Raw genomic sequence first — 17,957 nt, 5'->3', positions numbered from 1 at the left:
GAACCGAGGATGAGTTGCGTCACTGAGACTGTTTGTCTTCTATACGGACTATGATAAAAGCGCTCCACTAGTCCTACAGCAAAACCATGTGAAAACATACAAGACAATCAAGTGAAAGAATGTGGCAACTTGGAGTGATGCCTCAGTATTTCTGCCAAATAAAAAGGTCCATAAATCCTGAGCGATTACAGTACAGTCTCTAACAGACGTACACTTGTTAACCAATTATACACATAACGTGCAGACATCAAATCCAACCATAAAAAACACAAGGGTTTTAAGTCAAGGGCTTCACCTTAATACCAGCATTATGCTTGCATCACCTGCGTGACTGTTTCAAAAATAAGACAAGGGCGGGGCGATATCAAAGGTTTGATTTAGATTCAGAGACTTAAGCCGTTTCTGTTGCAGCACAAGAAGCGTCTCTCATTCTAATCTCGGCAGAGATCCACCCTGAGCCAGGAATATCCCAAGATAAATATGGAAAGTGAACAATGCGATTGCTGAGCAGCAACTTCCCATTTTCTACACCTCTCCTCTCTAATCCTCTCCAGCAGCACTCCTGAACTGCCGCTCCTCATCTAAATCTGCTGGCAGGCCGGGTGAACGGTCTGATATTACACTGCTGCTTCACTTTCCCTCCGCCATTATCGCCACACATACAGCTGCTGGTCACATGTTCAGAGGGGGCTGTTAACACTAGCTCTGCCTTTTCAGCAACAGGGACCCCAGTCACCACACAATATCAAAATCAACTCGTTCTGGTTATCTAGACAGCTGCTAGATTACATCTGACTGAAGCCAAACACGCTCACACATTTGATCAAAGTCATTGCTCTACAAACTGTAATATGACAGGGATGCTTGATGAAAGCATTTGCAATTAAAGACAAAAATAAATCAAACAAAAACCATAGATGATCGGATAAATCTTTAGAAAAAAATCATGCATCATCTTTGTTCACCGTGGAAAATACCTTCATCTTCATCACCGTCGTTATCCGATAAATCCTCGCCCTGTTTTTTTGCATGGGCCCCTGTTATTGAAGCAGGGAGAGACACAGAGAGGCACAGGGAAATTCAAAATAGCATGTTTGGCAACAAAAAGATGAGGAAAGAGGCAATTCAAGAACAAGCAGTATTTCATTATGTCATTTGAAATTGTGTTAATTTAAACACACAATTCCAATAATACAATTTGTCAAGGGAAAGTTAACAGTCGCAGATTATTCAATTTGATAAAAAAAAGAAAAGAAAAGCATATAAATAAAAAAAGTACATTTGGTGTAAATCAACAAAACAGAAATTAAAGGGTGTAATTTTAACACAAGTCTGTTCTTGAAGCATATGTGGAGAAGAGTCATACACACTGGCATATCCAATAACCTTTTAGTTTAAATTAATTTTTTAAACAGCTGTATTAAAAACCATTTGTTTGGATATTACCATTATAACCAAAAAGGACTGTTTTCAAAAATGTTACTTGTCTAAAATGTAAAACGTGTTAGTGTTAAAGTCACAGGACTTTAGCACATTAAAACAATACTTTGGTGACTTTCTGTCCTCTCTGGAATATTACACTTACATACATTTCTAACTAGGACATTCAGTGTAAGAGACCTAGAGACCAGTAAACTAACATGAACAGAAAATGTAGTTACTGGTAAGATAAAGAATGTAAAATCAGGAAGCAGAAAACTGTTGGGAGAACTGTGCTCACAGTACAAAACGGCACTCGTGCAGGAGTGCTGTGTTCAAACTTCCCTTGAGGTGGGGGGGGGGGGGGTATGAATAAATCACAAGATTGCGTGTATCATGTATACTCAGTGATGTGTGCAGTTACTTCAGCTTGTTTCTTTGCCCTTAACAATAGGTAATATGCTGTTGTCCTTGTGCTACGTTGTGTAGTATTCAAACCTAGCCCCCTGGGCGCCTGCGCACCATGTCACAATGTGGTATACAAGCTATTTCTTTGACCTACCACACACAACGGAATCACTTTGACATCCATGTATAATCATGTTTTGTTGCCCACTAGCAGCAGACATTACACAGCAGATTACTCTGTAGGTCAGTCCATCAGTCAATCCATTTAATAGTCCATAATCTTCTAACAACTTTAGAATGTTTTGAAATGTTGGTAATACCCTGACCTTTCATCCAGCACCCTGTCAGTTCAGATCTTCCTCCTGAGAAATGCCCAATACAGCAGGTCCTAATACTTGTGGTGACCTCAGACTTTTTCCTCCATTGCAATAACTAAGCCAGAATACATTTGAGTTTGTAACAATATCAAACGGTCTGTTTTTTTAAGTGATTCCATAAACAGTTCGTATTTACCAAAAGATTTTCACACAGTTTGTAACTGAAAAGGTGGACATCAGACTCTCCTCAAAACTACCATCTTCTAAATGATTTAATAACATACCTAAAAAAATCTTTATAATGAAATGAAACATTTAAGTAAAAGAGTTGCTTTTTAAAGCAGTACAGCCATACTTATGAAGAGTTTTAGAAACATCTACTGAGTAAACTTATCATGTTACAAAAAAACTCCAGGATCTGAGTCCAAAAATATATTTTCCTCACTTTCTGCAGTACCTTCAGGACAAGCTCTCAACTTGTTAAACAACTAACATCCTGTGTAGCAGTAAATCAAATGTGGATATTCTTAAAAGATGATTCAAGCCACTTCAAACTGGGTTGTGTGGTTGCCAAGAATCTTATGCTGTTTAAAGGGCCAAAGCTGCTGTGCTCCTACTCCTCTGTTTCACTGTGTTTTCTCATACAGTCTAACAGAGGTTTAAAGAGAAAACCAGGGACAGAGAACTAGGAGATGGAAACCTTTATTATTTCCGTAACCTGACATTATTATAGCACTTTCAGCATTGCGCAGCCTTTCTTAAGTAATGTTGGCTTCCAGATGAAGTCCGACCTGAAACATTCAACAAGCGTTTTGTGATATGACACTATTCTGCCTAACAATAAAGGGCATAGCATCTCTCCTCATGGGCAGATTCATTTATCTCTCCTTTGCAGTGGTTTAATAGCTACGGTATTTATAACAATAATGCCTACATCACAATATTTCAAACGTGTAAATGTGGTCTGTGTGTAAAGGAACAACGCAAGGAAAGAAGCTACATGTGTCTGAGACCAAGCTGAGCCCTGATAATTCAAAAAAATGGCTAGACACATGAATACTAATGCACCAGATGTAGGCACACCTGGCTTTTAACTGGAGTGGAAGATGACACTGATTGCTTTCATTCATGTTACGCCCAAAACAGACCTTTGATTAATTAAGAGACTAAGCACAACCTAACTCTCACCCAGTTTGTGCACTGTTTATTATTGCTGCCACTCATGTAAGCAAGTCAGTTATTCAAGTAAAGATACAGACAAATATTTTTAACTACTATAAAGCATCCTTGGGTTTCTTGAAAGGCTATATAAATCCAAGCTATTATTATTATGAGTATTATTTCGACAGGGAAGGCAGTGGTATAACAAACCACTTTGGCTGAGGCTCTATTTAAAGAGTTTTTATTTAAATGAATGAAGCGCTGTGTCTCCATGCCTCATCCATTGTTAATTGATAGATTGAATATACTGCATTATGTAAGCGGTTGAGTGTCGTGACATTTACCGAGCACATCAAAGCGGGGAAACGTTTCAGTTTGTTTTGTTCCACTATGCATAATGACCTTGTGCCGTCTGTCCGTTGGATTTATACAACCGCTGTAATAAATAATGGCGTTCCGTATGGGCCGCTATATAATTCTCCATCAAAGTATGCATCCACAATCACGTGAGTTCAACAACTTCCCGCTTGTGTTCATAATCAGTGTCACCCTCTTTGGCGATAAGCATGTATTGCCTTACTATAGCAAGTTGTACTAAATCTTCGGATGGTTTAAGTGGGACCGGGCATTTCATTCTTAAAAGCGTCAGAAAGGTTTTGGATTAAAGGCTAACTAACAAACACAAACACTTCCACAGCTATAATTAAATGAATAGGCCATCAACAATACATAGTTTAAAATATATGTTACTTTGACTTGTGGGCTTTTAAGCCAAAACAAAGGTGAAATCCATCATGTGGCTTCATGTGGTTGAACTTGTCTTTGTATGTCCACTTAAACTTTTATCAAAACCACCAAAACAATGATCTCAAATAAAGTCAATGTTTTCTTATGTGCTAATGTCCGTCTTAACCAGCTTTAGTCCTGTGGAAACTGCAAAACCGCCAATGTGGTACACACACCACTGATACCAGTTGCTGATGGGCTTGTATTTGATGAAAGATGCCAACAGAGCCTCTCAAGGGGAAATAACTGCTATGCAAAAAGACAACTAACATAAATGCATTCTTTGATGTTAGATTATCTAGATCTTATTTTATCTGTACTTTGTACCTTTTTTGGTATTCCCTACGATGTCCCCTTGCTTATCATTAACTGCCAGTTACAGAGCTAAGCAAACATTAAGTAAATGCTAGCTGCAGCTAATGATAGATTCCATTGGCTATCCATTGTATAATGTTTGTGACACGTTGTGTGTTTTAATTCAGATCTTTTGAAATATGGGTAATTTGCAATGTATGTACATATGATGTTTTGGGAAAGAGAAATAGAGAGAGCGAAAAATTGAGTGAGAAGTTTACTGACTGTATGCCCCCCCCCCACGACTTGAGTCCAAGACAAGTTTCTGAGAGGGGACAACAAAGTGTATCATACGTCATCGTATCAGAGCTAGTTTCAGTAGCTCAGTTAGATGAACAGCTTGCACTCTGATTGGCTGACTCTACCTGCTCTCGGATCACAGGAGGGAATTTTGGTGTAAGCGATTGTAGCACAGAAGGTTTGGACCAACACGAAATGTTGGGTCGGATAGAAGCATTGGGAAAAGTTGAAATAGAAACCTGATTCACAACTGCTTCGAATAAACGGCAGGGAGTGGAAATGGTGAATCCTGATTGGTTGACACTTCACACAAGTGAGACAAGTGTGTGGCGCATCCGTTTATAGCATCACATCACCTGCTTCCACTGGAAATGACAGGTAGTCTGATGCTCTGTTACAGGAAGTCTTTAGTTTGTCGGGTTTAGCACTTTAAAGCTGAACAAATTTGGTAGCAGCAGAAGTTCTCAGTCAGGAGCATCTTCCCTGTGTAGGAAGTAGCTATCATTAAGTTATAAGTTGTCATGTCTCTCTGATGTAGGCTTCTAGGGAACCTACAAGGATGTTTAGCAGCATAAAAGCCAGAACCAGAACAGAAGGGTTGTATTTGCTTCCTCAGTCTTTCGTACGGCTTGTTAGCGTTTAGGGTTGTTCTAGCGCTAACTGTGCCGTTGACATGGTAAAACATTGAGGTTATTGAGTGATAATGCTTCAGACAGGCATAGATTGGATGGCAGGTGTCGACAGGGAAGCTCTGTCACTTTGAATTGCGTTGTCTTTGAGCCTGTGTGTCAAGTGCTGGATCTATAATAGGAACTGCAAACATGCGACATCTGCAGTGACTCAGCAAGTGAGACTATATTTGACCTTGGATCTTTTGAAGTGACGCCGCGGTTTAAGAGTGTGAAATTACGATGGAACTACAAAGAATTAATGAGTTTCTTTGCGTAGTCGGCCTCCAGGAGCCAACATTTGCATTGCTTCAAAACAGACGGCATCAAGACTAACAGCTTTTATTCATGTCCTCTGACAAGCAAAATAGAAACCTGTCATATTTCTCAAATCAGGTTCAAAGAAAACACACTTGATGGGCTTACTTGTTACACAAAGGGTATTGAAATGTAACATTTAAAGAGGGTTGAATTGCAAACAAAAGATGCTCTATGAGTTGACTGTGGATTTTTACATGAATAGACCCTAGCCCACGTATGTAAACCCACACACACATACAGATATAGAGAGGGCTCTAAGGCTCTAGAGACTTCTTGACTGAATCCGGAATTCACTCGATACATTGTGGAGGGCTAAATGTTAACTGCCTTTCCTTTGCTGGAAAAAGGTTCGCTGACAATAGATGGGCCTTGGAGTTAAATATCAGAAAGGTCAGAATGTGGAAAGGGACTTAGTGAAATGTGAAATGTTGCCGCCTTGACAATTTGGAGCAGTTATATTCAGTCTCTAATCCTCAGGTGGCCATTTTTCTCTTTCAGAGTGCCTGGATCTGTCGCTCCTCCTGTCTTTCTGCTCTCCCTATCTCTTCCCTTTCTATCTCTCGCTCTTTCTATCTCCACTTCTCTCAATCTGTCTCCCAGTGTAGAGGTTAAGGAACAGCTTGGGAGGGACACATAAGAGAGAATGATGGAGAATGAAGCTAAAAGGTTAAGGAGGCTGTAATCCCACAGTAAAGGACAGCCAAAACTCACACTGCGCTTCAGCTGTTCCTAAACTAAAAAAAAAAAAATCTAAACAAATAAAAGGCAGCCAACTTGTCTTTCTGCAAGTCTACAGTGAGAAAGAGACGTGTTTGCAGAGGCTGCAGGATTCAGTGGCAAGCCAACACAGTGGGGTTCCTACCTCTTTTCTTTATCCCTAATGATCCATTTATTCTCCATATTAGGGAGGAAAAGATTACACACTACAAATATCTTAGAAAAACAATCAAGACTGCCAAGGCTCCAGGCATTTTAATAATCTTTTGTCAGACACAATAGTCATTTAAATAAGGGCTGACTTAACATGCACCACTAATGATTTCAAAAAGTCAGAGCCGTGCAGGTATGAAGACTCCAACACTGGGTTCTCATCAAAGGTACCCTGCAGAATGTTTATAACCACTTAAGGATTTGTATTTACAAGCGGATGCCCTCTTTGTTTGTATGCAGACAGACACTAAGATTGACATCCTGCTGCTGGTTTCACATTGTTTTACCGGAAAATGTGGCAGAACACAGACAAAAGCAGTGAGGTAAAGGATGCAAGCAATTGAACACAGATCTAAACAGACACAACTTAATAATGTACAAATGTTTTCTGCGGAAAACGTAAAAGTTAACATAACTTTAGTTTGTGTTCAAGAGAGCAGCTTTCATACCAATGGCCCTTGATGCGTCATGACAAATTCATGATGTGTGGTTAAGCACTGAATTATAAAATCCCAACGCTACCAGCATTCCCACATGAGTCATCTTGAAATTTAAAGCAATGTATATAAAATTATGCATGTAACAGTGCAGCCATAAAAAAAAAAAACAGCAAAGAAAGATTAAGGCCCACTTAAAGTCAAATCCGGGTTCACGAGCCTCAGTCTAAGCCAACACAAACACCTGAAGCAACAAATAAATGGTGTTTCCCATTCACAGAGCATTTGGACTCCACTGGCTGTGTCCTCTCCTTTCAGTTTGGGGTAAACAAAGAACAGAACAGTGATACTGAGCCTTGGATTGACTGTGGAGGCTGGACAGCACAGCAGCAGGAGGCCTCTGAATGGGAACTTCCTGCTTAGGTCGCGTCTTGCATCTCAAGTCAGTGTGGCTGAATCTGCTGCTGGCTGGTTACAGCCTTCACTCACCCAATCATCAACAGTCGCTGATAGATGATCATGGACGATTATAGAAGTCATTTTCTGAGGTGGGGGGGGGGGGGGGGGGGGGGGGGGGGAGTGGACATCTGCTCTGAATTCAAATCTCGCAAGCCAATATTTGTTCTTGTCTTCTTGGAAAGTTGGCAAACAGATTTCCTCGGCAGCGTTCAGGGAGTAGCCCCTCCTTCCCTGAGGCCGGGTTGAGTCGGCCAACCAACGGGATTAGCATGGTGTGTTACTGTCTGCAAAGGCCCAGACGCAGTCTAACCAGGATTGGGGCTCTTTTGCAGTTTTAACAGCTCTCTAGCATCTGGAGGTCATCTGGTAAGAGGGAAATATGTCCAATGTTTCTGCTGGGGTAGTTAATCTACAGGTTTGGCAACCGATCGGGCTGTTCAGTACTGGCACCGGGCTGCGTAACACATGGCAGCCTGCTGCCTGTGCGGGCTGCATAAGAATGATAGTCGAGTGGTCCAAATCAAGCCAAAATGTATAACAGATTTCGCCGCACTTATCTCAAATAGACTCATGATGAGGGATGAATTTATGAGTCAGGAAGGTTGATCTCAGAGCGCTCTCAGAAGCTGTTTTATTCAGAGAGACCAGTGTGAAGGACTCTAAGGACAGGTTTTACAAGCAGGCTACAAGCAGTGAAAGAGATGTGCTGTAAAACCCAGAAGAAAATGATGTGCATATTGTATAAACAGGCAGCACGCAGCACACTGAGTGCACCGTATCAAAACGAGGCCCCTACAGGGAAAAGGATGCAATTTTACATATCTCTTTTAAAAGATTGTCAATCAATTTAACAATGTAAACCCTCTCTTAAAGATAAAGATGGACCTCATCAGGTTTTGCCCTCGCAAAATTGACCCATCTTGAGCCAATCTAGCACTCTGAGGCTGAATAGTGCTTTGCTGTGTCCCGGCACATCATTACCCCTCTTCACTCCATTCACTCCAACTCAGAGCACAGAAAATGACTGAGTGGTAGAACCAAGGATTTAGTGCCTTAAATCTACAACACCGCTCTGTGTGTGCACTACAGAGGCACATCAGAGATAGAGCGAGAGAGAGAGAGAGAGGGAGAGGTGGTCTGTAATGCTGATCTCGCACTTTGACCACCTCAGTGTGACATTGTTTCTATGTGCTTGGACATCTTGGACACGTGGTCTGAACTAGTCAATCCAAGGAAACCACAGCTTTTCTCTGAACAACATTTTAGTCTGTTCTGTTCCTGAACTAAAACAATGCTTTCCCAGTATTGTTCTGTTAAATAGAGCTGCATAAACTTTCCCACCTACTACCTGACTGCTACCTGATAGTAGGGGAGATTATAGAACTCAATCCACTCACACAAAACCAACTGGTCTCCCAAGAAGTCAAAAGGTTCAGCTGAATTAACTTGACAGTGTTGTGCTCTCAGAAAAGTACGTTAACCAAAAATAGCAACGCCAGAATTAGTATTTTCACACCAACATTTTGTATATTTTTCAAATGCACCATAGTATCAGAAGGGAAAATGACATGAGCTCTTACTGAAGTCTAGGTATTGATATCTAGAGGAGAAAAAGGAGGTATCTGAACATGTGTAATACATAACTAGGCATACAAACACTCCTTTACTTTTGCTGCAGATTGTGTTCTGTATTTGCTTCACAGTGCACACATCATCTCACATTAATATCTTGTCTCATAAAACAGAAGGACTTCACTAAGATCAGCTGTGATTCATTTCATAGAGTTGATGGTTCATGTATTTTTCTTCACTAGAAAGGTATTACAATTGCAACAAAGATGCTTCAAGCAAGGAAAGAGGACCATTTACTCTGCCTCTGACACAGCTGCAAACGGTTGCCTGGCAACAATCACACAACCATTTTATCAAGCGTCAAATACCATACTTTCTGAAAATTAATCACTCTTTTTTTTTCTCCAGAGGAACCACATTCATAGAGATTCAGATTGTAAAATTGGTAGTGGAGGTATTATTATTACCGAATATGCTCAGTGTGTACGACTCTTCTGAACCATACAGGTCTCTTTTGGAAGCTAAAACACATTTTACCCTGTTAGAGTTAAGAGTTTTATGGCACAGATCTAAAAATTGAAACAACACTAATTAAAATCTTTAATGAGGGAACTGATGAACCGTCAAACAGTTTCCCAGTTCACTGTGAATTTGTCGAACAAGACTTTTACCTTCGTGATGGAAACATTTAAGCATATCCAAAGTATGCTTGAGAGGTTGCTTTCTACATTGCCTAAGAAGGATAAATGATGCTTCATTTGCACTGCTAATTCAACATAAGCCAAGATTAGCAGAAGCAGTGCAATTGAAATAAAAAGAGCCAGCGAGTTTGAAAATTACAACCTTTGTGTTTATAGCAACAGAGGAACTATGCAACAATCATTTCTCTGCACAAAAATGTGTCACAAAGCCAACATATGAAACTTATGATAAACCGTTTTCTCATTACCAAACATGGGGAAGATAATTGAAAAATTCCAAGTGGAAGGGGAATATTAAAGAGATATTTCTGTGTGTATTCCACAACTGGGACTAATTCAGAAGCAGAAGTGCCTGGAGGGCCAGTCTGTCTCTAACAAAATTGGTTTACCAAAGCCGAATGTAGGAGCGCGCACACTAAGGCCAATAGCTGCCTGCCGCCTCCGTGGAAATCAACGGCCGAGGTCTCCCAGCTCAAACTGAATCTTTACTGTGCAGCGAGAAATGTTCAGGATTGGTCTTGAGGCTACTCGTAAGGTCCTCCAGTGCCTTCAGGCGTGTTTGTGAAAATAAGCCCTCTGTTGAGAGATTTAGCTTCTGTTAATGAAATTGGACTGTGTTTCTCTGTTGCTGTGGGTTTTAAACATTAACCACATGGATAGATGAAAGCTGTCATGCCAATAAAATACCCCGACCATCCTAAATGTGAGCAATTGTGAATAATACATTGAAGAGAGAGATAGGCGGCCCTCCACTTTTTAGTGCAAATTTAATCAATGTCTGAGGCTCAGACATTTTCAGGTGTCGCATTTGACAAATATTTCCAATAAGCCGCCCTCTCAGGTGCTGTTAGAGCCGTCTGAATCATGATTAAGGTTTTGCATACAAAGTCTAAAAGTTTTATGTTGAGGGAGCACTCATGCCTCTGACTTAATCGACAGTTGTGTTGAAATTAAAGAATATTTCACGTTAAACAAAAACAAGCTCTACAATTAGGTCAAATGAAATAAAATACATACATTGTATTCTATTGCTTGACAAAACGTCATTATTTATTCAGAGACTTGCATTTACACTCCCTGTGACACACTCATAGTAAAACCACACTTCATCCCACACACATGCATCACATCAAACATACTCCCTCATCTTTCACGCTCATGACAGGCTTGATCTGAGTCACAAGTCCCAATTAGCACTTTGATTCGAGAGTTGATAGGTGGTGATATCGGCAGCTTTGGAAGGTTGCACCCATCACTCTCCTTTTCTCTTTCACTCTTTCAAATCCTCTCTTTCGCTCCAGTGTCGGCCTTTTTTGTCCTCTCTTTGTTTTTTTGTTTTTTTGTTTTTTGGTTACATACCTCCTTTTCTACACATTTTCTTGTTGGGTTTCCTGGCACATTCCTTGGATATTCTTTTGACTGTAAAATGAATGGAAAAACTACAAAATAACAGAGAGCTCTGGAAAAAAGATCGCATGAGACATGCAACAACTCAAGACTTGAGTCAGACCCCGATTCTTCACCCTCTTTCCCTCCTTCTCCGCCTCCTCCCACCCTCCCAGTCATCATCAACAACAAGAACAACAGAGGACCTGTTGAGAAAGTAACTGGGGTGTTGCTGCAGAAATATTCCAAAATGGTGGAATGAATTTGCTGCATCCTGGGACACAGGAAGCCCATATTCACATGCACTTCTATTTAAGACCCATTACAGCCACACAGAAGGCGGAGAGGCTGTATTTGCAAAGTTTTGTAATCTGATAAATGAAAGTGATATTTGACATTGTCCATTTAAGACTCAGAGCACTTAACATTTCAAGCCCATTTTCCTGTGTGGGTCTCCTTTAAGTGGCAAAACAATAACATCATTGATCAAAGTCAATATCTTGAAATCTGGAACTTGTGATACTTTTTGTCATGGTGAAGCCAAATCTGTGTTTCACACAAAGCCTTGTTTTGTTTTTTTTGCAGCTTTATGTAAGGACAAACTGGTTCAAAGCAAAGGAGAGTAAAGGGTCTTACATAGGTCAGGCTGATGCCACAGGCCTCTTGTGTACCAGACAGAATATTTCACCAACCCTACAGTAGTAGATCATTCACTTATGAGGCAGGCTGCTAAGCGCAAATGGCTAATATCCCCAGTACAGTCAAGACAGTGAGGGTAGGAAGGTGCACCGAATATTTCCAATCTGCTCCTTGTCTGATTAGATTTCTTTTTTTTTTTTTTTGTTATTCAGTCGCATGAATAGGTCATTTAGTCATCAAAAGAGGAACCTCTAACAGTGGCATGGAAGGGGAGAGTTGATGAAAAGACTAAATGGAGGATCAAGTCAAGATGGGAGGTTGAGATGATAGACACGGACACAGCATGCGCCAGACAACAGGTCATGCTCCGCGCAAAAAATACACAAGTGACACAAAATTTAAGAGAAAGACAGAGAGGCAAAGACAGAAGAGAGGAGGAGAGAGAGGTTTGGTTTTTTTTCCTGTTTACTCCACACACTCACCATCCTCAGTGGGAACATAGATGTTTAGATAAAGACAATCCTCGTGTTGATCCTGTATGTATGTTGTTACTATATCCAGGTTGAAGGTAAACCATATTGGCATCATAATCTCTGGCACAGCGTTGTGAATATTTTGCGGGCACACGGGAGCAAAGTGAGTGGCATTCTTGATCCCCGACCAGGAGGAAGGAGGCTCAGGGGGCATGAAGCGTTTTTCTCCCACCGGGGAGGCTGCATAAGGGACCCCGAGATACTGATCCACCGGGCCTAAAATCTCACTAGGCAGGGGCACCCTCACCCCTCGAAGTTTCCCGTACTGCGTGTTCACAGTGGGGTGGTAGTTCTGACCTCTGACGGCCACAAAGCAGCAACAAAAGCTTAATACCCACAAGGACACGCTGAAATCGGTGCAACTGTGGGCACTGTGCCAGTTCTGCGAGGGGAGACGACTTCTCCTCGGGGAAAACCACATGGTCCTTGCGAGTGTGTGCGACTGCAAGCGACCAACATACACGCTGGGGCTCCCTCCTCAGCAAACACACACACACACAGGCCTCCCGCTCAGCCCTGCAGTCCAAACAACCGAGGGACAGTCATCAGCTGGGATAGTGGAGCCTGCCGGCCTACAGTCGAGGAGAAACAGTCTGAAATAAGCACTCCCTCTCTGCAGCGAGGTCCTTTTTCAACGTCCTCGACAGGTCTTCTATCCCGTGCTGCAGGAGAAGAAGAAGAAGAAAACAGGAAAATTAATGACATTGCCCTGACAGCACACAAGTTTGCTCCCGTTTTTACTCCGTCATTTTTATTGACTTGTGGAGTCTTTCTCTGCCATGACATAAAACAGCTCACATAAACATGACAGAGCTCTTAGTGCTATCATCAATCCACATATTCAAGAACCTGCCTTGGACTTGGATATTGCAATTAACTATTGGGCAACATGTCAAGATGCATCTAATAATGCTAATAGGACAAGTGGAATAGGCATCAACTGTCAGATGGTAATTAGTCTCTACTTTGAAGGACACGAAAAACATTAATAGGGAAAGGACAGATACAATATTTAAAGTCTGCCTTAAAACCAGGGGTGGATCCAGACTCTTTAAACCGGAGCGGCTCTTCTAACTGGCTGCGTCCTCGGGTGTTGAAAAATGAAGCCAATGCAGAGGTGAGTTCCATCATCTTGAGGCTGGCTGCAAAAGCACCAGAAGTCACAAACACCCCCATGTTAACATGTCCAGTATTACAGCCGAAATAAACATGTTTACAGAAGTGCTGGGCAATCAATTATATATTTAAATTCCAAATCACTCTTTAGGCTTCCCACAAACATGCCCTGTTGCGCTTGTTTTGTCCATAGGATTTGTCATGTGTGGTCAGTGTTTTCAAGTGTCTGTTGCTATATTTTGGCCACAAGAGTACATCAACACTACATCAAAACATAGTTCATTTATTTATGTATTATTATCATTATTGTTGTTACTCACTTTATGACTTATTTACTTTTACTAATTGCCTGTTTTTTATAGTGTTCTGAATGTCTAAGTTCTATAAACGCACATGATCCAGATGTTGTAAAATCAATGAGTAATCATGTTTAATAATCTCAATATCAATCAAAATGAGCAGGATAATGATTTTTGCCATAATTGAGTTTACAAGCTGGTTGAAGAAACAGTGTAGGGCTGATTTGCTCCTGTTTTTATTGGTACACACTATATACGGGGGATGGATATTTAATTACATGTTGGTTTGAGTTTATTTATGTGGCTGATCTGACTGACAGGCGGGTGCATAAGAGCTGTTTGCTCGGAGGCTAAAGGCACGCCTCAGCTCCACCTCTTTGCCATTTTCCAGGATGACTGAACATTAGTTAAAGGTAGCATTTCCAACATGGTGACCACTAAGGCTGGGGTTCATAACTCTGCTTCAGAAGCCAGTGGGTGAAGTCACTGAGATTATGTTACTGCTCTTATATAGTATACGGGACTGACTTCTGCAGGGGTGGCATGAAGTCTGTGTGCATACACACATGAACAAATAGCGGTTATTTACCCTTTCTCGAATATTCAGTTTAGACAATAAACTAAACGGAATATTCAAGATTATTAAAAGGGTGTCCTGGTTACAGTTAACCAAACAGACTCCCTTAATACAACCTTGCATATCAGGAGGAAATATCCAACAGTCTGGGATATGAAAGAGGATGTGAAAAAGCAAAGAAATGTCCGAATGGTTCTTCTCTGTGATTGTGAATTGTTCGTTTTAGTGATTTTTTTAATTTTCCATTTTAATATTTCTTTTTTTTTTTCTCCCTGTCATGATGCTTTTGATGTTGTGTGAAGCACTTTGAATTGCCTTGTTGTTGAAATGTGCTATATAAATAAACTTGCCTTGCTCTTCAACATATCATACTTTCACTACTAACATTAGAGCGTCTAAAAGATGCTGCATTCCTATGTAACTGCAGAGAAAGCCACCAGCCGTCTGATGCAACTCAGCACAAGTCACACCTCTGATCAGGCAAATAACCTTTAATCATAATGTATGATTTCAAATAGAAAAAAAAAACAACAACCCGTGACACTGATTTTGCTTGTTGTATTCATTTCTTATATTCACACTGACATTTAAAAAATCCCTTCTGCACTTAATTTAAAAGGAGGTGACAGGGGACCAAATCAGCTGTCCTCATTTTATGAAACATGCGTTCCAAAGTTTATCAGAAGCTCGTAGAAGTTTTCTGCAGTCTGAATTAGACAAATCAAGTTTAAACGGTGTGAAACTCTCTCTCTCTCCGGGTAGGGGAAGGAAAGTAGGCAGTGGAAGGAATTTAGTATTTAAAAAGCAGTAAGTTTGGAAGACATCACTTTCTCATCCTGGAACGACATAATAACTTCAGATTGACTTCTGAATGTGTTTTTTTTTTTTTTGAAGAAAGCGAGGATTTGGTCTACCATCACTACATTTAAAAAAGTGAGAGAGACGGATATTAAAGGCACGTATCAGCAGAAGGAATAACTATGGCAAGAAAAACCTGCTTGAATGTCAATATGGGAGACAGATTTACAGGTGAAGTTCTGGTTAAACATTGAAAAAAAAGGGAACAAACACAGAAAGATAATAACATGGTACAATAATATCATACCCTATTTATTATCATGCAGCTTTTCCCCTCCTTTTCCCTTGGAACAGGGTGACTTTTAAACATATTTCCCTGCTTTTTTAATCTAATAACAGATGACTTTTTGGGATAAACAGTCCAGATGAGGATGAAGCGACAGGCGGCCTCCAGTGACAGCTCTGTAAATGCTAATCAACAGTCCCAAGGTAGAGGTCTGCTGCCAGTGAAAACACCTTCTCACACTGCCTGATCAATTTTCAATTTCTGTGGCTTTGGGTCCCCCTTAGCCTTGTGCGCCTGCTGCAGTGTTCGCTCTAATAACAATGGAGAAGAAAAGCCAGCATTTAGAGGAGGATATTGCATTCCAAAATTACTGTGTAAATGATTTATAATGTATCAGCAGCCGTCGGAGGGCCACTAACCACTGAGAGAAAGCAATCCTGACGTTCCTGGAGGTGCCGTTATCGCTCGGCAGCTATTCCCATCTGCTGCAGCCTCGGATCAGAGCAGAGTCTGCATGTGTTACACGTACATAGAGGCCCTCACTTCATATCAAATACACATACAGACATATAGTTAATATTACAGATGGGCCCACCTTCTCTGATACATGTGTAAATGAAATGTGTTGGTGGTGGGCGATTCTGCTCAGAGACTCCGGCACACCGAGCACCTGCTAAGTGATAATACATGAAAAGCCATCCATATCCAATCTGGGGAGTAAAAAAGCATGCATTGCTGCGGGGCTCAGGGCTGGTGAAGGCTTTGATTTGCTGGAAAAGTCATACTGACAAAGTCCCTTCCCTGCTCACTGGGATCTCTGTAGCCGAAGCTGAAAAGCTGGCATACATTACCATCATACCCACACATGTGTAAATGATGAACAAAACATTATTGTTCAAAGTATCCCTGTTTGGTATGGATATCAGACAAGTGCACACAGCATCCACAACAGCATGTGAAGCCTCAGCTGGAGTGAAGAGCTTGAACTTAGATTGACCTCTTTATTGTAAGAAACACGCAGCAGAGAGAGGAGAACATCTACAAACACCACAGAATACAAGCGGTTATATAACACGCTCAGCTATTGGTTTATTAGCAACACCTAGCTTAAATTAATACTCTGTATTGCCACATCACTGCAATAAATCCTACCCACGTGAAAGCTGTAATGTTCAGCCTTCAACCTGTCGGTACAACACAAAGTAATTTAACACAGCCACAGAGGAAATAAAAAATAAATAAATAATCTAATTAGTTGATCACCACCACCTGAACTGTGTTACGTTTTAGAGTTGTGAGGGGGAGAAGCCGCTTCCAGAAGTAAGTCTCATTCCTTTTACCCATAGTGATGTTAGTACTAAAATTCTTCCATGGCTTCGATCGTCATGAAAACCTCCAGGTAACTTTGTCAAACCAAAAGATTCTCTCTTAGAAAATAACTAGGTCTATAACAAGCGTCCAATGTGAATTTTGTCCAGAAACTTCAAATGACCAAAATAAAAAGTGTCAAGGAATAAAAACACAATGAGCAGTTTAAACTCATAAGTCCTGGGTTAGTCCTTTTTTTTTAGATTTAATTTGAAAGTTATTGTGGTTTAATGAAGCATGTTGATTTTCTGATTTGTGTCTCAGAATGGCCTCTCCTCAATGGGTAAAGCCAAACCTCTAAGGTATTCTAGGATTGCGTCCTGCACAACATCATTGACTGTATAAAAGGAAGGACTCAGTGACAGCTCCTCAAATGTGAAACCAAAATATCTGTGTCTGCCTGGCCTCTACTGACTAGGTGCAGTACAGGATGTAAGCTCTGCCTCCTCCATGTTAACAGATGGTACATACTAAACAACCAAAATACACATCAATTACATTTTGTTTCCAAACATGGTTCCTGTCATTATTGTAAGTTCTTATGAAGCTGATTTATGTTTGATAACTCACTTATCCGAGTGTAGTTTTACGAGGTTAATTATGCTAATGCTGATGCTAACAAAGGAGTCGAATGCTGTGATTGAAAGATCTGTAGACAAAAGCAGCTCCTGCTGTGCTGTGTGCACAATATCAGAGTGGAGCAGGAACAGCGTCATTGAACTTTCCACAACCATGATTGTCTGCTTCAAACCAATGATTTATTCTGTGAATGTCCTGACCTGAGGGGTCCTTGCTGTTTTATCAGTTTAATGTTTAATGGTTTGCAGAAGGGGCGGGAATCCAATATGGCGGCTCCACCGGTTGATCCCTACTGTCCTGACTCTGGCTCCAAAGTGACATCACCAGCTTAATATATCAGCTCCTCACGCTCGCATGTTTCGGCTTCATTTTTCTACAGCAGGAGGAGGTGCAGATGTGCATCTTTTTAAACAGTCAATCGATTACACACCTAAATTATAGAGGTGGGGAAAAAAATCGATACAGCATAGTATCACAATATTTTGTGTGGCGATATTATATCGTTTCATGGCCGCCAAGTATCGATATTTTATTTTATTATTATTATTATTTATTTTTTAATGCAAGACAAGAGACAAAACACTTACGGTACAACACAAGAGA

General features: G+C 40.7%; 1 protein-coding gene across 5 annotated transcripts in view; it reads right to left on the bottom strand.

The window, feature by feature from the left end:
* nlgn3a (neuroligin 3a) overlaps positions 1–17,957 on the bottom strand; it is a 128,848-nt gene that overhangs the window by 88,949 nt on the left and 21,942 nt on the right. Inside the window, exons 2-4 of one of the 5 annotated variants that reach the window (XM_061047729.1) lie at positions 12,281–12,993; positions 11,133–11,192; positions 966–1,037 (exon numbers count right to left, since the gene is read on the bottom strand). In XM_061047729.1, coding sequence (XP_060903712.1) covers positions 966–1,037; positions 11,133–11,192; positions 12,281–12,752 — 604 coding nt within the window. In that variant the 5' untranslated portion in view covers positions 12,753–12,993. The remainder of the gene's footprint in view (positions 1–965; positions 1,038–11,132; positions 11,193–12,280; positions 12,994–17,957) is intronic. The other 4 variants (XM_061047730.1, XM_061047731.1, XM_061047732.1 and 1 more) reach the window with 4 other exon arrangements.

The sequence above is a fragment of the Labrus mixtus genome, chromosome 10, assembly GCF_963584025.1.
Source record: "Labrus mixtus chromosome 10, fLabMix1.1, whole genome shotgun sequence".
NCBI classification, from domain to species: Eukaryota; Metazoa; Chordata; class Actinopteri; order Labriformes; family Labridae; genus Labrus; species Labrus mixtus.
This window is presented reverse-complemented; position numbering and strand designations above follow the sequence as displayed.